The following is a 23,664-nucleotide window of genomic DNA, read 5'->3' on the forward strand; positions in this document are numbered from 1 at the left end:
ATAAAGCGCAATGTTGCGCAACAAAAGATTCGACTGACACGTCGACAAGATTCACAGCCCATCTTAACAAATGGAGAAATTATCATTAGATGTTATTGTGTGTTTATGAAACCGATGCATCGCAATGTGCACGATCGCGTTTGCGTAACATTTGCAAGCCTTCGTTTACTACGAAATAAGTATCAATGACGATAATGCAACCGGTTCGACGACGATTTTCTAATGGCCATTAATGCACGCTTGGTGCGGCGACAGGCGAAATTTATAGCGTTTATCAAGCGAATCCAAGCTTGTCCTTTTAGCCGGCAAATGTTATGGCAGCGAAACTAATGGCGTGACATTAGCACTCGTAACAAAACATCAAGAGCCGAGATATTGCAAAGAAATATATCGATTGATTATGCATTTAATTGCGTCGCGATCGAATTATTAGATAAGGGATTGTATTAATAATCGTCAATAATCGCGGGATCAAATCCGGGACACAATCGCCATCTTCACTCTTTCGTCGTCCTCGACCGTTTTGCGACAGACCAATTGTCTACGAGCTACTGAGTTTGTAGGCTACGCGTTTCCGGTTTGCGAACAGACGCTACAGGCCGAACTAAACTAAACGCGATTTCATTCCTGTCTCACGAAAGTGACGAGTTAATATACAACTTTCCATTTCCTTTGTTAAGCTTTTCTTTTCTTGTATTGTTTAAAAGTCTTAAAATAGCACGCCTTTATTTAAAATTCTTCTTTGAATATTATAATGAAAGTATATCCATTTTTCAATTTCACAATTTTATCTAATTATAACTTTATTGGATTAAAAAATTTTATAATAGTATGACATATTAAGATATGCAAGTGAATCGTAAATTGTTATATTTTCCAGCCATTGAGTTCTTATTAGGATAGAAATGTTCTCAGAGATCGTAAAATATGCGTTGTGAATTGTGAATATCTAGCGAATCGACTTGACGATTGGAAATCGATAGATTTTACGGATCACAGCATTTCTCTTGCATTTCTCGAATAATTCGCGTGTCGTCAGTCAACAGAACATTGTTCACTCACCAGCGAATACGTACGGTTAGATATATATTTCATGCCTCAAATAATGTGCAGCTTTTGCCAAATATTTGTTTTTGGAATCGATTTTTCCGAAAAGTTTCTGACAAATGAACTATTAATCTGAAAAACTATTATTTCGGTAATTAATGTTCAAAATAAAATTTTGTTAATTTCTTAGGCCTGAAAGAAGCGTAATTAAAACAAAAAATATTAATAAACTATTATTAGAAAAAAAATTGGTTTTTTTTTATACTTGTGTAGCTTCATTCGCGAAAGCGCTTCACTTGAAACTGCTTCCGATTCAAGTTACGATGCAAAACTATCGATGGCCCAACATCAAGAGAAGGGATGCTTTTCAGCGGTTCGTTCTCACAGTTGAAAGAAAGCGCACAATGATCGCTGTATATCTGTGCATATCTATATGAGTATATCGCTCGCTCTGGGACAAATTGTGTGGCGCATTGCAGGTGAACGGACAGGATGAATGGTTATGATGCTATAATGCAAGGCCGCCACGGCTTACGTAACGCGACCCAACCTACCGATACGGAATACGGATTATTATCGGTATATTCGTTTAGAGAGAATTATATATGTATGTATAGAGAGGAGAAGAAGCGAGAAGAGAGACTGGTTGGAGAAAGAGAGAGGTACGCGAGCGATATCACCCACGCACCATCCAGATTCGTCGGTCGGTCGTGGGAATTTTTTCTTCGAATATTCATATCGCGCGAAATGACTTCGCGATGTACGCTGCGAGCGATGAAAAATACGCGATTCTTGTAAAGCAACTTTCTCGCGCGCGCGTGCGCGCAAATCGGATGCAGATAGAGATCTTATTTGTGCACAAGGCGTGCGCACTAACGAATTGCATGCAGTGCATTTGGACTTAAAGCTGCTTGTGTGATAACATGGAACAAATTTTGTTAATCTCGTTTATGCAAGAATTGTAACAATAATTTTTAATCGCTCCCGTGCATTGATAGAGAATTTCATTAATTACCAAGAATCATGTAAAATAAGTATTACTAATTATTATTACTTAAACAGGATATCATACACAATCTATATGCTAAAATGCCAAATTAATATTGTTAAAATTAATTAATATTGTTAAAAATTGTCAAAGAAATAAACTGCTATTAAATGTTCACTGAATCGTTACGAACCGACAGTTAAACTGACTGTATGTCTCTTTAAGTGTAGCGCAGTATGAGAGACAACCTATATAGATAAGCGGATAATTTAATATAAAGCGTGTAAGTCTAATCGTCCTATATCATGCAACACACAATCGGTCATTTAATAATAACTCATTATTATATATATTTATATATTCATTTGCCCGCAAGCGATATACGAGCTCCTTCCTGCACATTTGTTCAATTACTATTGTAACTGCGAATATTGTTATATAAAATTTTCATTATTAGCCCATAAATAAACTGTATAAACGGGATATCGTAGCGCTTATTCAAATGATGCACATCTAACGAATTAATTTGAATTGCTTGCGTGTGTTTACGATATAAAGGCGCGTTGTTCTTACATACTTTACTAATTTATAATATCGTAATTTACGTTATCATATATCTTATTAATAAACAGCTGCGAATCACTCTCATTTAATTACTCCTGGTATATCTCATTAAATTTCGTAATTTTTGTAACACCTACCACCATTCTGCATACGAGTTACATTTTCTTACAAAGAAATTAAAATTAATTCTAACGTTTTATTATAATCGCGCACGATGTAATGGAACTTGGAAAACTCGAGGAATATGACGAGGGAAAAAAAATGACAACCCTGAAATAGCACTTCTCTTTTCTCCATTGCCTGCAGCATCTCGATGACTTTCTAATTCCAATGGCAAATCGGCGCGACGTATCAAAGAGGCTTACAGGGCGACGAATTAAAAAACCGCGCGACAGGTGCACTTCCTGCGATGAAACGCGCCAACGAAAGAGCCGACAGCGATCGCGGCAAAATCCTTTCCTTAAATTAACGACCATTAAATCTTTTCACGGCGATCGATCAACCGTCCTACCCTACTTGCGCGACCGTTTCTTGTGATCAGCATATAACGCCAAATCTAACGCAAAACTGATTTCATTGCTCATCTTGTATATTCGACAAATGCATTCTGATGATAGAACATTTATGACAATTTTATTACATTGTCAAATATACCTATAAATTCATTAACATATATTTCTTGTGTCGTCCAGTATCATTTCGATATAAGAAAGCGAAAAGAAGCAGTCCACATGTGGAATTAATCGTCTAACTGATTACGTATCTTTTAATGAAGAAAAAACATTTTTTTCACATTTTTTTTTCGACAAGTAATTGCGATTGTTCGAGACAATTCTATACGATAAATATGCGACAAAACGGAATATGCAACATGGATAGATTGTCGAGCGAAAAGCAAGAAAAACGTGTTTGAAAAGGTTAACACGCGGCGAACACGTTTCTCGACGGAAAATAAATCGCTAATTGCCATAGAGTATCTTCTTTTAGCGCAATTAATTTATAGGCTTGCATAATTGCCGGCTGCCGAGGTTAGATCGTATATTTCTCTAGACAAGCGGAATGAACCCTAATTTTACATCAGATATGCTTTATTGGCACGCGATATTAATAATCCTTGTTTATTATCCTGTATTTTAATATTAACTAAATGTTAAATACAAAGATATTAATCTGTCTTGATCGTTTGAGATTGATTTATAGCTGCAATCTTGATTAAATAATTTATCTCGACAATTCTTTCGTTAATTAAAGTTTTGCAGGCCAAGTTAATTTAAACAATGTAGTTAAATACAATTTTTTTAAATTTCATATGGCTCTAATTCTAAATATTAATATTTATCTCTGAGTAGCGAGACATTAAGATTAATCAAAATGTTTTTTACAAATGATAATTAAGAGTTTGCGACGAGAAATTAATAAGAAACGCATTATAAATAACAAATATCTGTTACAAAAATATATAGAATATTCTAAAATTTTTATGACATGCCATCTCTGCTCTCTGCTACATCCATTAAATTTTTTTTGTGAAAAAAGAGAACTGCAAATAAGTTTTTTATCAAAGTTTGCATCCTGCAGGCGCTCTCTCCCGGGAGTTGCTTTTGCGGGGGACGACCGTAATTTACTCGCAAGACCAGGAACGCCGGCACGACTTGCGTAGATTGCGCTGCGGATTGCGCGGCATGCGCCGCCAGTATGCAGCTGCATTTAAGAGGACGACATTGCATGCGAAGGAAGAGGCACGCGCGCGAGCCGGGGTCACGTGAACGTGAACCTCTCGAAGACGATGGTGGTAGTAGAGGAGGAGAAATGGTGGAGGAAAGTTCCCCGCGGGGCCCCAGCGGCGGCGGGATTAATTTTCCTCGCGTTGTTATGTTAATAGATACGTCGGGACACACGGAAGTATTGCCGCGGTGTTATACGAAAGGTTGTGCTGAACAAACGAGAAGTGTCCCGGGGGCCTTTTAATGCGCTTGTCAGCGACGTTACTGCGCTCCAACTGCCATCGATTTTACAATGTTACGCGTTCACGAAGAAAGTTGCCGCGGATCGAATGTATACGGGGTGTTCCAAGCCTAGCCCGTGGTCCTTGAGAAACCATGAGAAACTTAGTTTCCACATGAGATTAGCAAATTTATCGGTTATAGAGATAATCATTTTATACATTTATTAGTTTTCCCATCGAATAGATAATAGATAAATAGATAATGGACTGATTTTTTTTTAATTAAGTGCAGATAAATTTCAAGACAAATCTAATCTATGACATTTGACAGATAAACTAATTTTTGTTATAAATTTAAAAATTTTGAAAAAATTGAAATGAGTGATATGTAAAATCGATCTCAATTTCGCAAAAGAATTGTTGCCTAACAAGGCTTGTGATCCAGTAGATATGGGATATATGTAGATATTGGAATGATACAAATATAGAATGGTTCCGTACGATATGCCGGAACTCTATTCGAATGCGATCATTGGAGCGTGATAAGAAAGACTTAATTGCGTGGACGTAGCGATAGATTGGATGAAGTGCGCAGATTTGAAGTTTGGTGACTGAGAGAAATAGTAGTTGAATTGAGTATGCAAATACATGAATAAAACGCGAAAACTAACTGCCTTCTTATTCCTAGTGACATGATATAATAGTATGTCAGAATAATTTATTATACCTGTTTGATTTGAAAAAACTGATAGGTAAAACAAGTATATGTAATAATACACAAATTAGATTAATACTTTGGAAATAAATTCAAATTCGCGCGTAGGATGACACATAGAAGAATCGAGCGTTTATATGTTCCGGCAAGGATCGTAATGAAAAAATTAACGGAGTGATCAGTTGCATCAATGAAGTTGCATCATGATTATCATCTTCACGGTTCATTTGCGATCGGTCGAAGGACTTGCCTAAGAGACTCGAAATGAGATCGAGTCGACTTCTACAATCGTGACATCTCGTTACATTATATGTAGGAGTACACGCGCAAGCGAAAGTGGCGGAAATTTCATTTATTTTCGTCGTTTTGCAAACTGACCTACAACTCGAGGAAACTCGAATATACCATGGTAGTCGTTTGTAAATCATAGTTATTCCTATTACTATGTGTCTGCAGTTAGGACTTGCAGCTTTAATTTAGAGAATTCGAAAGTAACGTTAACTTTAAAGAGAGATATACATTTTACTTTATTTTTTAAATAAAATTTTATTTAATATGAAAAAAATTTTAATTTTATATAATTTTATTGCCACTGCGTCGCTTATGTAATTTTATTATTTTAAGATTGACAATGTTAGATATTGTATATAAATTAAAACCTTTTTCATTTTTATTGTGCAACATTAACTATCCAAATTGTAAAACACAAGTACTCGTTACTATATTTCTTTTATCAATTAGTTTCGCTAATAAATGTAAGATAATTTTCATTGTATGTATTAAATTAAGGTAATCTATATTATATAATAGTCAACATTATTAATATCTAATTCCGCTATGTCAATTGCTCTGTATTATATGTATGTATGTGAATTATATATGTATTATATGTGTGCGAATTTTTTTATAATATTAATTTAATTAAATTCTATATATTATTTTATTTAAGACAAAAATCGATTCTTAAAGAATAAAAAAATCGACTCTAAAACAGAATAAAAAAATTGCTTAAAATTCAATGACTTTTCTCTATACAATAACTATAGAAAAATTCATTTATAACTAATGAACTCGACAGAGAAGTATCGATCTCGCTAAAACGTTAATACATATTAAAATACAATAACCGAGGATATCGAATTGGTAACTCAAGCAAAATTACATCACAAGTATTGACTCCGTGACTAGCCAGAAGAGACCAGAAAGGAACTCAAAAGTTGATCTCGGATCGACTAATAGATATCTGGTTTTATTATGACATAGATATTCAAAACGAAGACATTATGAATACTGAATGTGATCGTCAATGGATAACAATCAATATAGAAAAAAACAGAATATTCTTATACACACATTTCAATTTCTATAAATTAACATATAATACTAATACATATAAACAAAAGATTAATTAATTGTAAGATAATTTAATCCTTCACAAAAAAATTTCGTCATTAATTTGCTAAAATATCTTTCTAAAAAGTGACAAAATTATACCCGATAATTGTGCTAAAGAAATATAAGTTGTATTTCATAATGAGCTTCTTCTCGATACTATCAAGAAAATACTCTTGACATTATTTAGTATGATGTCGTACATCGTACAGTTCCATCACTACAGAAATGCACTTATATGAACTTTTTCTCCGGAACACTATCCTGCAGCTTCCGCATATATGACACTTTCTTCCTGAAACACTGTATACACAGTGGAGAAAGTGATGGAACCTTCGGTTCGAGATACGGATCGCTATCGTGACATTATCATCGTCGACTGATCTTCCCAGGATCGTATGCGCGGGGGAGACCCTCGTGGGAAGGAGACGAGCACAAGATCTGCGAGACGAGATCGCGATTCATTTCAGCGTCACTACATCTTGAAAATAGTGTCGATCTCGCGGCGAAGATATTTCGCTGTTTTTACTCGCTAGCCAATGTCGAGCGAAAGTAAGAATATTGTTTTGTTTTTGACTGGTTTATTTCTGCAGGATTTATTAATAATAATTACGTCTTCAAACACTTTGGAAAATTAACATTAATTTTATTTTGTGCTATTGCAATCGCAGATACGAAATCTATGTATTTTTTGCGTAAATCACTAACTCTTAAATGTGTATCGTAAAAAGAGATATACAAAAAAATTTAATTAAATTAATATTATAAAAAAAAATTCACAATGCAGAACAATCAACATAGCAGAATTAGAAATAAATAACGTTGGTTGTTGATATATCGATTGACCTAATCTAATTAACCTCTTATATTAATGGATTTATCTGCTATTACGTTATCACAAATTCGATTTATAAGCTCATTGAAGAGATTAATGTAACTACCAATTTATACTGTCTATAAAATTAAGCCTGTAATATTTACAAAAATGCTCACGGTATAAAGTATTTCATATTTTAGCAAAAATTAATAATAGTTAAGATGTCAATCATATGAAAAGTAGGCATTCTTCTCGTGAAATATCCTTTATGTGAAAATGATTCGACGTAAATGAGGCCTTAAATAAACCTGTCTCTCGTGAATATATGATTTCCCAGGAGAAACAACACATTATAACCGCGCGTAATCCATTGCGATTTATGGCAATACGCGATTGTTGATCGCCCATTACGCTCCCGATACACACATTGTCTCGTTTCCGTCTTTTGCTTCATACATAATCCAGAGAATGTGAAACTACGTACGGGTGAAATTTATATCTCGCAAACTCGCTCTATAAACGGCCCCTGTATGTATTTATTGAGCGTCGATTAGAGGCGGTTACACGATCAAGGAAATCGCCTAATGAAACGCCGTGAAATATTTCAACCTATCGCCACACTCACTTCTCGTTATTGATGAATGCGCTTATCGCGCATAATGTAAGACTCGCGTAACACTCGTAACGCCCCGGCAGTTAACTACGAATTAATCCCTTTCGTATCAAAAGCCTCTATTTATCGAGAGAAAATCATTACATTAAGAGAAAATCAGTATACTTTTACACAAATTCTATTTTTTTATGTGATTAAACACACCTTTAGGCATCTCCGCAAAATTTTAAACCAATTTTGAATTTCCTACTATCGCTAATCATAAATAAAATACGTAAAATTGATTTTCATATGCTTATGTTCCTACATTTTTCATACACAAATAATAAGGAATTTTTTTTTATTAAATAATTCAATAATTTTTATAAAAGTATTTCCAATTATAAAATAAAAAATGAGAAATCTTTCCATCAGGATTTACTTCGTTCTATTATCTTATTTGAAAATCGCGTAGATTATATGCTGAATGACTTCAAACAATTCAAAATGTGTTTTCAAACTAGGACAAGAATGATTTAAAACTGCATAATGACTTTAACCAATTCAAAACGTGTTTATAAACTAGGACAACAACGCTTTAAAACTGCTAAATATTTGCGCATTATAAATGAAGAAAAAGTGTGTCCATGATTGAGGACGCTGGTAGCGCGAGAAAGGATTAATTAGTAAGTCAATTGGTTTTCCCGCGATTATATTCTACGTTCAACAAATACTCGCGGTTTTCTCGTGGTTTGCGCATCGTACGACATAAGTAATATAAATGCAACGTCTTCTCACATTGCATTGTTAACAAGAGTGTTATCCATTTATCATATCGCTACACTGAAAAAAAATTTGTTAACTTGACTAAACGTTTCAACTAAATATTATTTTGTTAATTGAACATATAGAAATATTTAAATTAAATATAACATATTAAATCTAGCAAAACGTATATTTGACTTAAATACTAATATATGTTCAATTAACAAAATGGTTTAGTTGAAAGGTTTAGTCAAGTTAACACATTTTTTTTTCAGTGTATATATATAGCGATTTGACATTTCAAAGTAAAAATTATCATATATTTAATATAATTTATATTTTGTCACATATTGTTCGGGATCTGTTACATTTTTCTATCCATATATAAGGCATGAATATATTCAACGATCTTTACAAAATATTTCGTAAGAAAAAAGATATAATCTGAAAGGTCTTTCAGGAAATTATCAAAATACATCTGAAATTATATATCCGCCTACAAAATCTATAAGAAAGCATCGAAATAACAATCTATGTAAGCAAAATAATGTCGTAATCGAAATGAACTAAAAACCGCTATCTGATTTATACTGTGTCTCTTATAAGTGTCTTTTTCTACTTCGTCGTTAGTTTTTAGATAAGGTTGGCTTTAGCCATTTTTGTTTAACGATGTAATCTTCGGCATTTGCTTAAGAAAAAAGAGATAAAATCCATCAATTAAAAATATATATATGGACTTCTCTTATCTCATAAATTCTGAGTGTTCTCAAAATATACGCGTATCACTATATCAGCGCAGTTTCTATCAAAAATATATTTACTGTTTGATACCGCGCGCGTTTACGCAAGAATATCATTTATAATATTAATTGTATCGTTAATATTAGATATATATGTCGGATCTAAAACTGCACAAATATTAATGATCACCAAATAATCAAGATATATATCAATCCGTGTTCATTCGATGACAATCAATCGATCGCTAAAGTAAATCGGAGCAACATTAGTTCAACTGCAAAATTACATAACCGGTAACGTGTAAAGATAAAAAAAAGAAGAGAATTCGAAAGGCGATTGCAAACGGGAAAGAAAACAGTTACGTGGGCGGTCCGCTTCGTCGTGTTCGCGCGACTTTTAATAATCGCGTCGATTTGTCAGTGCACCGATCCTAATTAGAGCGTCTCCTCTCAAGATATGCATTGTGCTGTTTCCCTTTTTATTTTTTTTTTTTTTTTGCGAATGCAAACGAGGGAATCAGCTCGCCTGTGGTTATTTTCAACGGTGTCGCTACTAAATCAAAAAATACCGCATCATGCCCTTCTTGTCGCCAAAGGCGTATATTGAGTTACACGGCTGAAAGGTGCATTGAACGATCGCATTCTCTCGCGACTATGAAACGCAATAAATTGCAAGTGGCGAATTCCATTCGATGATTGATATTAAGCAGTCAGCTGAACGACGTCGCAATAAATTTCGGAATAAACTCAAGCCGAGATATTTTGCAAGAACAGTTTCCGAACAAGAAATTAAAAAAAATAACAGGTTCTGTGAGATGCTTAACGCTTTAAATATATAAATAATGTAATACTTAAAACATAAAAATAATATTTTTATAATTATATTATATATAAAAAAGATTAAAAAGTTATGCGTATATATACATGTTAAAAAATGCTGGCGAGAGATATTGAAAGATCAATAACACGAAGCATCAGAATTTTTCTCTCTCTCTCTCTCTCTCTCTCTCTCTCTCTCTCTCTCTCTCTCTCTCTCTCTCTCTCTCTCTCTCTCTCTCTCTCTCTCTCTCTCTCTCTCTCTCTTTGAAAGGACTTAATTAAGCTCAAAGAAAAATCACGTAGGTTCAACGTTTTAATTAAAAATACTCGACACCGCGAATCCTCTCTCTCATTCGCGACTCGCGTCTTTCTCAAGACATTCCGCGAGACTTGCCGAGGATTTCTGGAACACGCCCTAGAGCTATCCAATTAGCCCAACCGAAGAGCATAACGCGCGGCAAAAGCATCATCCAGATCTCACGACGGCGCGTGAACATAAACGCGCCGCTCGCGCGAAAGGAAGGAATGGAAAGTGCGCGGATGATTCTGTTGCGAGCAATTTTCGACGAGTGAAGCAGTAATTTTTCCACACACACATAACGTACCCGTGCGCGGCAGGTGAATTCCGAGGAATTGCGGCGCTTTGAAGACGCAGCTTTTACGGCGGGCGTCCCGGCGCCGAACCGCGCCGGCGTCCCGACAATCAATACACGCGAGAGAGAGCGACGTCCCGCAGAGCTCTCAGCTGTTCCGTCCACAGTGATGGCCACGTCGTCCCCGCTTTTCCGCCCCTCTTCCCCGTAATAGTTTATTTTCGTGATTCCCGTGATCCCGCAAATATTTATGGTAATTGAAAGCCTCGGAGAAACGTAGACTTCGTCGAAGACACCTCATCGCGTCGTTTTCGCAGGAACGACTCGTCACGCCCTTTATATAGCGAATCGCGTCCGCTTGCATTCTGGTCTTGTATGCTTTAAGAGTCTGCCGATCTTATTGCATTGAGGAGAAAATACAATCGAATTGATAAATAAAATAGAAATTAAATCACTTTACAATTTGCCAATTTCGCATTTTTTCATAATTTTTTATATAACATTAAATAATTAAATTTAGATTTTAAATATCAAGCTCGAAATATCGCGTTCAAGTTTAAAAAATATTTTCAAATATGAAGAAGAGAATAAAATGAGTTTTAAGTAATCCCATTTTGGCATCAATCCATAAAAAATAGATCGATCATAAGAAAGTAAGAGATTTGACAGATATATATTTTGTTATTTTTTTCATTTATACAAATTCTGAATATACTTTCGTGATAGATAAAGAAAAGAAAGAAAGAGAAAATTCAGATTGTGTATGTCTCTGCAATTATCGCGTGTGATTCGACGGAATTTGCAACTTTCGGTCGATACGTTCGACATGCAGTATAGTGCTTCAGAGCAATCGACAACGTTTAGAAGCACTTGAAATGCCTTTTATCGGAGTAACCTACATGCTCTGCTATGAAAGTTCATGTGAGAGATGCCAAAGTCTTAGGATCCCCAGGATTTCTACCGAGGCGAGATTACTGGGGCATACACTCTGAAATTTTCTTTGATCTCCCTTCCGTGCAAAGCTTGATTATTGACGTTTCGATACGGTACCATTTTCGTCTAAATTTAGGTGACTTGTGCACGATCGCGGAAGAATGATCAGCTGACTTGAATTATTCCGAAAATATCCTTCCAGAAAAATTGCTCCGAAATAACGGAATACACAGAGTATTATATAAAATATTTCGCATAGTATTAAAATATATATAAAATTATAATTACAATTAATACAATTAAAAATAATAAAAAATATATTTAAATTTAACGTTCGAAAATCGCGGTTTTAAATGTTTGTAATATCTTTCACATTGATTGAATTTCATTTGATATTTTACGAATCAAAATTCTCACGGCTCCCTCGAGAGTTACCTCACCCTTCCTGGAAGTGCCCTCTCCGGTTTGCTAACCAATGTCAACTGACCGGATCAACGACCAGCCATCGCTCCGTTCTATTCTATTTGTAACCTCGACTCGAACATATGTATATCAGATATATATCCCGAGCGAGAAATGATAAATTCACCTACATTACACAGCCTTGTATAATTACTGACCGAAGTGCGGCCGACCTCGGTATTAAATTTCTAACCCATTTCTTTGCCTCTCCCTGGTTCTCTTTCTCTCTCTGTTTATAATCCGCACTCGGCAAACAGTGATTAGCTAAGACTCAGACCGCAGGCAGACCTTGCGCGGCTCTAGCAACCGTCTCTCCCCCGTCAGCATCTCGGTTAATTGTACATAATAACTGACACGGAGACTTGAAGGAGAGCTCAATGCCATTTATGGCAGTTCTATGTGAAGGCGCCCGAACGGATCTTCTTTCGCTCCTTTGGATAAATAGTAACTCTTTCTCTCGAGTCGTAAATAAATCGTGTGATCGAAGGCTGATCAAGTAGCAGAGGGGACTCGGGGTCGAAAAATCGGTGAGAAAGACACTCGACTCCGGCATCCGCCGTATTTAGCTAAGAATGCAGTATTAGTCATTTTCACACAATAAAGGAAAATAATTAATTTAATACAATAATTGATTTAATACACGAGAGTTACTGACTGTATTGATTCTATCGACACATTAATTCTATGTGAAAATATCATTCGAGATTGTTAAATATCGTTTGCTATTATTAAATTTAATCTGTATTTTCGAACATGAACGCAACTGTGTGATATTTATATGTATAAGTAACGTGTATGTGTATAAATATAGTTACTTTCGGATGATTCAAAGATAAATTCAACTGAATCATATCTCTTCGAAATGCACGTCATTATCAATAGTCTATACATACTTAGAAAGTAGCTTTACTATCTGATCGTGTATCAAGAGAAAGATAAATATGAAATTTGCTGCGTGATTTCCGTATGATTACGATAAATCTGCTAATCACATTGCAAACATAATCATCATCAATCATCATTAGGCAGATTAATAGAAAACATATATAATTAAATATTATAATTTGTTATATTTTAATACTTAAAGCATAATAAAAAGTAAAATATCTAGATAATAAAGAAACTATATTAAAATATTTTATTCACACTATTAAAAGCTGGATATAGATGCAAAAAAATCGCTTTTTTCATACAAAAATCGACATTGATGATAAAAATATTTTACAGCCAAAATCTAAAAATATTGAATCCGAATCGTAAAAATGAGAATGAAAACTTTTGACAGAAATAAAAATCTGGAGTGAATAAAAAGACTAAAAATATGGAAGCAATCCGTCCTGGCTTTCAAATGAAAAGAAGATATCTTCGTGTCATCTGTGTAATTACGTAAAAGCGCATTTATCGCCGGAAATGACGCCACAATGTCAACGTATCGAAGTGAAATCCAAATCAATATTTTTTTTCGATAATGTAATACCTTCCTGCTGTAGCAAGATTCAACAGTGTAACATCCTAACAAGCGATACCGAATCATGGAAAATGATCTCGGAGAAAAGACAACAATAAAAGAAAAAAAAAACGTAACCGTACACCGGTATAGGACGGAAAAGGACCTCGTCCTTCGAAGTAACTTCGCCGTCTTTGCTCTTGAACTTGATACGAAATGGGCTAACAGCGATCAATACAAGCTTTCGGCGCTCGCGAGGCGAAGCTCTGTCTGGCACGGCAATTTCTCTGAATAGAATCTATCTATGGACCTTGCAAAATATTTGCTTCGAGGTCTTCTTTGCCTTAATATTTTTTTTTCTTCTGAATGCATTGATTTGTAGTATAGCTATTTTACAACTATATATAGAAAAATATTTTAATTTGCCCGATATTTTGTATCCATTCATAACAATTAAAAATCTAATTACGTAACAGAAAACTAAGCAAAATTCTTATAGAAAAAATAACAAATGTAAAAAAATTGAATATTATTTATAATCAAAATTGATTTTGCTAAATATGTGCGTAAAACGTGCATGGCTTTAAATATTCCTAGATATAAATACAAAGGAAACTAACTCTATGCAAAATTGCATTGATGAGTAATAATATAAACGAGCGCTAAAATTGCACGTTTGTTAAAGTGACGCAAACAGCGAATTCGTGGTGTGCTGACGGCGCGTGTAACTGTTTCGCAAGATGAAAAAAAAAAATATTACTGTATATAAATTTAAGAAAAGATAAAAAAAAATTCCGTCTTCGTGCGTTGCTAATCCGCTTCCGCGATAACTGAACATGCTGGCGGCAACGATTTCGCATTGCGCCATTTACGGCAATCGCCCGAGTCGAGGGAACGAAACATACACGCGTGGTGGTGCCGCACCATGGTAAAATTGTACAGTTTACCTCGGCTATCGATTAGATTCAGCCTTGTTAAACGCGCTATCTTATCGTGGACCGCGGTAGGACGCGGAACGCATCGACACCAACTCATTGTGAATCAAGGAAATCACCCGTATGAGCCAAAGTCCCGCACAAATGCGTCGTTATATACGGTTAGAAATTTTATTTCTCAGGGATATCACACAGAGGAAATAGCACGATTGTATGAATAATCGGATAACGAAAAAAATGATATAAACTTATAAATAAAATTATAATATCACAAATAAAAATTTTGTCTAAATTTTTTATCGATGAAAAGAAATTAATAAAAGTTTTATAGAGTTCTATCAATTGACTATTGTCATAAATGTGAATAAAATAGAGGATTGCGTGAATTGCTATTGTAAAAAAAATATTAGAAATTATTAATATTAGAATTATATAAAGTTTCGATTTTGCTATAAAGTATTGAGATTGTTCGATCAATAATTATTATCGGACTATATAGATAAAAGTTATTTGACAAACAATTATTTATCAGATAAAATGAATGCAACATACAGGAGTATCTCGTATATTAACCAACTTTTGCTTTACAATTCGCCATAGCACTGTTTGCGGTAATTCGCATCTTGTATACGATTAGGCAAATCCGTCGCGGAGTTGTTTATATCAAACGCGGTTAACAAAGTCGTAACGCTCGCGATAAGATAACACGCGTGACAAGAGCGAATCTAATTGATGGCCGGCGTAAAACATGCTCTTATATACTCTTACTCGTTCTCTTCTCTCTCCTTGAATCGCCGCCGCATCGCCGCGAGGTACGGCTTTAATATAAAAGCGAACGCTACGGAGAGAATGTGTCTTCGTGTCGTCGTATCTCACGGTGTAAAGAGAGAGATTAGATTAATTATCAATAAAGCGGCGAGTTGCCGCTTTGAACAGTCCGACACTTGACACGAGACGACGTAATCGTCATCTCGAGATTCAATCGCGATTTAATATATCCCGCGCTCAGGATTGACTCTAACGAGCAAGATTCGTGACACGGTGTAAAGAGTATTAACTCCTTGTAATCCAGGGAAAATTATAAGTTTGTCTCAAGCCATTTCGCACTAATAAAATTATACGTTTTTTTTTTAATCATAGAAAATCCTCTCCTTGATCTTCTATACATTTTTAGATCTCTAGTAAAAATTACATTCCAAAAATCGAGAAGGAATCTTATTATTATCGAAAATTTGTTTATTCGCGGTGATAATGGAAAATCCAAATCCGAGCCTGATTAGATACGTTTCGCTACTTTCGTGGCTGGAACGCGATAAATATTTCCGTTAATTATGGAGCCGACAAAGCCGGCTTCCCTCGGCTCGCCTCTACTTTATTGGAATCGGTGGGCAACGCTTTCACGGTATATTACTACTTGGGACCGGTGCGCGGCCTCCCCGCGGCGTAAAGTGAAATTTATCCGGCGATATCGGCAGCCGATCGCGAAAATCGACGCACAATACGCTTGAACGGCGGCTGTAATGACGCTCTCGCGAGATTTACGGCTGCAACACGCGCTCGGTCCTACCAGCTAACGCTGGCAGCGCTTTACGCTATCTTACTAGGGGTGTTAATGATATTACGATACACTATCCGCGCGAGTTATTGATGCTCTCGCCCCGATACTTCCCGCTTGATACCGAAGGCTACAAATAATTACTCTTATCAATATCGTAATATCAACATTTCGAATTGCATAAGCTTATTATTATATTACATCGTATCGAGAATGATATCATGTTGTTGCTTTTTTTTAAACGGGATATCACTTATTTACGGTGCCACGCTGCGAATTATCATTTCATTATTATCTCTGACGTATTTCGCCAAAAAGTAATTTTTAAGTTTTAAATTTATCATTATTAAGAAAAGTTTGAAAATCTTGATTAAAAGTGTTAATTTTTAAACTGGGGTGTAATGCGATATAGTTTATTTTAAAATATTAAATGTAAAAATATACATTTTTAATGTGACAGTTTTGCGGAACTCTTTCTAATAAGAAATTGATTTAAAAATATTGATATTTCATACTAATAATTCTTACTTCCTGCATCGTATCCATCCTGGGAAGCAATCTTTTACGTCATAAGTACAGCTTTGCGAACGGGCTTTTCCCGTAAAAAAAAAAAAAAAAAGAAAAGATCACAAGGAGCAAATTTATTGTAACATTCTACGATTATGTCGAAATTTTTTTTCGGAACAGAAAGCGCTCGTACACCTTCGCGAGTGTATACGCCATGAGTCTCGACCTCGCGGGAAAGCGTCCTGGAATTTCTATACGGCGAGAAGCCGCGCGCCACGACGCGACGTTATCGTTCGCCATGGAGCTGGAAGGCCCTGGGGAAGGAATTATTCCGCTTCGTGAAATGCCGCGATTTAGCATCGCTTACACGTTTACCGGTCGCGTGTATCGCCGCCAGTAATCGCCGCCGTTAGACACACTCGCTAGTCGACCATAATTCGAGATTTTTAGTCAATACAAGCCGATCTATCAGTCAAACAAAATAGTCAAAATTGTACCGCGCTGCCTTTCAAAAATATGCCATGCGAAATTAATAAATAGTTAAATAATAATTAAATTAATTTCTTAGGCAATTTATTAAATAAAAATTTACCATTCAAAAATAATATTGAGCAATAAATAAATGCAATGTGTATATAATAAATTCAAAAATAATATATACACACACAAATTTCATATTTCCGAAAATATATATTTTCTCTCATATTATTTCAAGTCTAATAATCATAATCGAAACTTTTTGCACAGATAAGGACAGAAGCTTCCCTAACTTCCTCCGCAGGGAACCCCTTCCTTATAGTTACCTATGTCATTGCTGTATCGTATCGTCGCGTCTGAAACGGAAGTGCAAGGAAGGTACGAAATATCGCCACGAGAGATATAGAAATTATTACATTTACATCATCGAAGAAGGGGGAAAGTGTCAGCCCGATGCGTCGCGTTCTCCGCCAGCGGCGGAGTACAATTAATGGTGCGGCGAAGAAATTATCGCGACGCCGAGCGAGAGCCGTCAGCGCGCGATTCGCGCGCACGACGGGACATTTAACGCGCCGATCGTTACCCGTTAATTTATAATAATCGGCCAATAATAAAATGCCAGATAGGTCACACACGCCTCACACTGCCACGAGACTGTGGGAGCGGTCGGTCCTTTCTCTGTTAAAGACGCGTATACATGCGCGCGAAGAAAAAAGCGGAGTAATAAGCTGTGACGCTTTATGACGCTTAAAGTGATTTAAGAATAATTGACCTATTTATTTCAGAAAGAAAAATTTTTATTCTATCGTTAAATATTCACGCGAGTTTTTGCGTAACTTGAATTATGAGTTTGTTATTTTGCGGAAGTTCCAAGCATGTAATAAGCATTATTAAAATTAATAACCGAAACTAATGAGGACCAAAATTATAAACTGATTATAATTTTGAGATATGAAATTCGGTTTAAAGGATAGCAATTAATTTTATATCGCGTAATTATTGCAGAAACTATTCGTCTCCTAATTATATATCTTTCGCGATATCGTCGTAGCCAAGTATTGATTTCTTGCGGTAATGAGTAAAACTATCGACAGTTCATTAGATTTAAGTATCTCACACATTCGTTCTCTTATTCTCGATCGCGCGATATTTACGTCTCGGCATATGGGTTTGAGACCGCCATAAAAACGTCCGGATGTGCACCAAAGGGTGCGAGTTATTTTCATAGCCGCGGCACGTTTACGATCGCTGTTGGCGATGATACGCGACGAAATAATGTGCCATCCGAATACATTCGGAGCCGCCGGGATTTAATCGTCGAGCCATCAGAATCGACGAATCGCTCCGAAAGATTTCGAGAAGCATCGCAAACCCAGCGATCGTTCTTACCAAGATGCTTCGAATTTAAAGAATCGAACTAAGAAAAATTGAAACCAATTTGTGTGTTTCAGGCTTGGCTCAGGCAGGAATTAAATTAAAAACTTTGTCTCTGCCAACGATGAATTTTTGCACATCACGTGTCCAGCCATCAACAGCAAAACGTAAAAGACGAGAGTGGCGCGAGAGCAATCTTAAGCAATCATAAGATGGTATACGTTTTCACTCACCAACTCGTGGAGGGTCTTGAGATCGTTCGTGACGATCTGCGGCTGCGGTCCGTATATGAGACACGGCTCTTCCTCGTACTCGTCGTCGCTCTCCTCGTTGTCGGTGCCGTTCGCCGCCTTGTTCTCGGCGGCGATCTCGCGATCGATCTGCCTCTCCATCTGCACCAGCAACGGTGCGAGCATGCCGAACTTGGCACCGCGACGCGCCACCTCCAGGAGGCATAATATCACGTGTCGCTCGTTCTTACGCATAATCAGGTCCTCGGTCTCGAAGAGCAGGCACTCGATGATGCCGAGACTGTTGCGGCACCAGTCGATGAAGTTTGAGACGTTGTCGCGGGCGAAGAAAGTGCCGGCCTTGGCGTTAGGCAGGTAGGGCACGTCACCTACCTGGCTCATCGGCAGCGCCAGGGAGGTTATCGAACGTGTCATCGGCATTTTGCGGGCCTGACGTCGCGCCACGTAGTCGCCCGCATATTTCCGCACGTTGTTCGCATGCTGGAAGCAGAAAAAGAAATCACCTCTGGTCAGTGCATCATCTCTGGCGCGGAGGTAGAAGTAGCATATAATTTACCGCCGCGAATCTCGTGGCGAAGCCGGTAAAGGGAAAGCAAATCGTACTTTTGCCAATTCCAGTAATCTGAGAGAGATGTGTACAATTCTTTAAAAAATGTGTAATTTTTTTATAGATGTCATAGATTTACCAAACTTTATTTTTAATCACAAACTATTTTCGTTCAGTACCATAATATTGTAATTTGCGGTACCTTGCGAATTACAATTTATAATAACAGCGATTTAAATATACATCGTGTAGTTACATGTACGTCAATATTTCATGACGTTTATAACAAACGTCGATACTTTATATCCGGCGCTTAGAGAGAATATATGTATGTATATGTGTGCGTTATACGCGATATTTCATTTCACGCCATTCAACACTTTCCCACACGCGATCTCCTCTTACATCGTTGTGCACACACATACGTTATTCAGATGCGAGAGACTCGACGCGGCATCAAAATCCTGGATTTACCGCGAGCAGAAATGGCAGATGGCATCTGATGACCGTCCTCCCTTCAGAAAAAAAGTTTTAATGCAATATCACTCTATTGATTTAGATGAGTGCGCCGCTCAAGAGAGATTCGAGATGCGAGACACCCTTGTATGTCAAAGATCAACGGGGAATATTTTAGCGGCTCAAAAGCGATGATGGACAATGGAGGGATTCACTCCAGTCGCAATGTAGTTCACAATGTGAATTAAATACAAGTCGTACAATTTTTTTTTTAATTTCTACAACAATTTCCTAAATCGCAATTTTTGAAATAATATTATGAATCTTATTGTCATTCTTTTATTGTTCCTTCTTCAACTAATGTTTGAAAAATATTTAATAAGATCTATTAAAATGAAAGGGAAGCTATTAGAATAAAAAAGCTATAGATCTCTTTCGTTTGCGGTACAATTTCTTTCGTCCAATTTGACTACGATCATCATTCATCAAGACACATATATCACTGGCGGTGGTACTATTTCATCCCTTTCAATCCCTTTCTGTTTGTTCAACGCTCGTTTTTCGCCGAACATCTGCTCAAACGACTGCGCTAGCCTAACTGGGTGCTCGTTTTAATGACAGTTCGTTGAACTTATATGCTGCTCAAACAGAGTTGATGCGAGATGACTCGTCAGGAGGATATTTGGGTTAACGTCGGAAAAAGAAGCTACCACGACCCGGAACAGTCGGCCCGTTAGAAAGTCGCCGATGTTTAAACAAAATCGTATTTTTTTCGTCTGAGCAAACAACGCGTCGTACGTGCAACGTTTACTCGCGTGCAACGCATCGAATTTCGATGTCACGTATAAGTCGGAGCATTTTGTTACCGATAAATCTCTTGTTCCTTCACAACTTCATTGTCGAAAAATTTATTAAAAAAATAAGGAATTAAAACGAGCTTGAATCTATGAATCTCATCTTTATAATACTTCATTTTAGGTAATATCTACAAAAATTTTTACAGCAATCTTACATTTCATATTTTCCCCGACGTTTAAATTTTTATTTCTTCATTTCCTGAGAAGTATGAATCATTAACAAAAAAGAGTAATTCAGAATCAGCAACTTGGGAAAGGTCCCAAAGATTCGTGGGTATAATGGCCAGCTGTATCAGAGTTTGCTCTTCAGCTGTATAATAGCCGATTAATTGCGTCATAAAATTCTCAAGTTGTGCTGGCATTGAGCGGCAGCTATTTCTAATCTTTACGCATCCTTAATACAGGCTCGAACTCGAGCCCTCTACGAGAGGCTCTCTTCAATATAGCAGGACGAACGACTCTCTTCTCTTTAGGGCCCCCAACAAAATATATATCTCGTCTGCACGTGGACGCCATAAGGCCGCGAAGCTGTTTACGCGCGCTTCCCCCGACGCACACTCGTAAAAATCATATCTAACGGCATCCGGTTATCTCGTCGGCCCATTTCGATACCTCCCCGAGGAATAATACGGGAGATTAGATGAGTTTTGCCAACAGCCAACAGGCAGTCGCGACTGAACTCGAGCGACGACGATAATGATGGCTCAACGATTGGAGTGTTTTGTCGAGAACTCTTAAAACTGATGGAGAGAATTCTCCCTTCATCGAGAGATAAATGGAAATGATAGGGAAAGTGGTACGAATTCGCGAAAACAGAAATGATAGCAAGTCAGTTTTTCTCTCTCAATATTACTGTGATCAAAAACAAGATATTACTATGTTACATTATTACTTGTATAATGGCGAATAAAAAAAATGATGCTCTGTAAAAAGAGCAGCATCCTGATTTTTTTTTTAATATGATAATTTTATTCGGTTTCTTGTACCGGACCATTTAAAAGTGATTTTCATCAGTGATCCTCTCATTATCACGTTATATTTATCTCCTACTGATTATGCATTGATAATATTTTTTTTTTTAATTAAATTTTGGAATATAATAAAATCAGGCTACGAGTTTCCCGATGATGCGTTGAGCATCGCTGCGTGCGAGAGGAAGAATCGAGCTTATAAAAGACGAGAAGCGGTGCATATGGTAATACGGTCGACAGATGAAGCGACCGGCAGGATGTCACATTACGTGGCCTCCGACTCCCCCCTCGTCATCCTCGCTTACCACTACGGACGAATGTACCTAATGAAAATGGTCGTTGCACATTCTACGTTTATAAATTGGAACGTTTGCGAGATGTTTCATTGAGGGGCTCGAGGGGGCAAAACGCGTACGAGTTAAGCTTAATGCTGGTGCACGGTATGGAAGAAAACCAATGAGACGTAATCAACGAGATCGCGAGTAACCATTACTCATAGCCGTGTAACTTAATTTAGTTTCTGGGGCCGGGCTTACATGACAAATCATTGCGGAAATTTATGGCTATTTACGACGCTGGCCGCTGAAGCAATAAACACGCATTATATTGAAAGCACGCGAACACACGTGGCGAGATTTAATCTAATTAAGATTATTAAATCTGTCCGTTTAAATAAATGGCGTGTGATAAAGAAATTATTGATTGATAGAAATAAAGATTTTATAAATTCATCTTCCCCCATATCGTCTCGTATGTCATCGAAAATCCACGGTTAAGTGAGTGATCTTGCTGCCGAAAGGGATTTATGCATCGTATACAATTGACACGTACGCATTTTACAACGCGATGTAATTTACGTTCCCGCACACATCCGGGCAAAGTTAATTATTATACTTTCTAATGTCATTCTTACAGCTGTGGGAGAAATTCTTTGGCACGGCAGAAGCGCGAAGAGATTGCCCGCTAGGATTGTTCGCGATCCTGTCGTTCTTGTCTTCGCTAGAGGTTAATAAACCTCGACCGCGCGCGTTTCTGCTTCTAACAGTAAGACCTCGGTTGGCACAAAAGCGTCGTGAATCACGGCGTGTTCTACACGCGCGTTGTACGATATACCTTCCAAAGCGTCGCACGCGCGAACAAGTATGTAAAATCGTGCGAACGTGCTTGCAGTGTCTTTATGTAGTCGCAGTCAACGACACGTCACAAGGTACTTCCCAGGAAGTGACTCGCGTGTCATCGTTAAGATGCGCAAAGGTAATGAATTGACGTTAAACGTTCCGCGTAATGAATACTTACAATTTGTACAAAACTAGTTTCAAGAAAAATAAAAAGAAATATGATTCACAAAAATATATTTTATAAAAATAATATTTTCAATGATTTATGGGGTTGTAAATGTTAGTATAATGATAATGCGATCGAATAAAGTATCGGTATTCGTGAACAGTAGACTTATCATGGAAAGCCTATCGGCATTCATTACAAGAGAATGAATATCCTCTTTCTAATTGTCCTGAATTGCTTAATAGACACTTAATGTTGATTAATCGATGATCGATAGCGCGAGGGAGAATATCTACAACTATTATCTCGTTGAGTTATTATCTTGTTATCATCATCTATGTCGTAATTTGTCTAACAGCCGTTCCGAAGTAAATAGAAGTCGATCTCATTTAAACACGATTATTTTGTATCTTTTGCTTTATAAATAATTTTATATCATATTCTAATTATCTCATATGATATTTTATATGAAATTTCGAATGAAACGTTTATCATATAATTATAGTGCCATTTATATAGAATATATTCTCCATCACATTATTTCATCGATCTAGTTTATTGGGATGTTTTGCGCCTTTAGAAAACATACGTTTCGCCATCCATGAGGTAATCTATACAAAAAGATACAATG

The 23,664-nt window shown here is 36.6% G+C and overlaps 1 protein-coding gene across 1 annotated transcript in view; it reads right to left on the bottom strand.

The window, feature by feature from the left end:
* Positions 1–23,664, bottom strand: part of LOC145943563 (GAS2-like protein pickled eggs) — a 60,272-nt gene that overhangs the window by 16,690 nt on the left and 19,918 nt on the right. The window contains exon 3 of the mRNA XM_083051161.1: positions 18,901–19,398. Within this exon, the coding sequence (XP_082907287.1) occupies positions 18,901–19,398 (498 nt within the window). The remainder of the gene's footprint in view (positions 1–18,900; positions 19,399–23,664) is intronic.

The sequence above is a fragment of the Prenolepis imparis genome, unplaced genomic scaffold (assembly GCF_030444845.1).
Source record: "Prenolepis imparis isolate NDT839.2.m4 unplaced genomic scaffold, iyPreImpa1.0 SCAF_1, whole genome shotgun sequence".
Taxonomy (NCBI): Eukaryota; Metazoa; Arthropoda; class Insecta; order Hymenoptera; family Formicidae; genus Prenolepis; species Prenolepis imparis.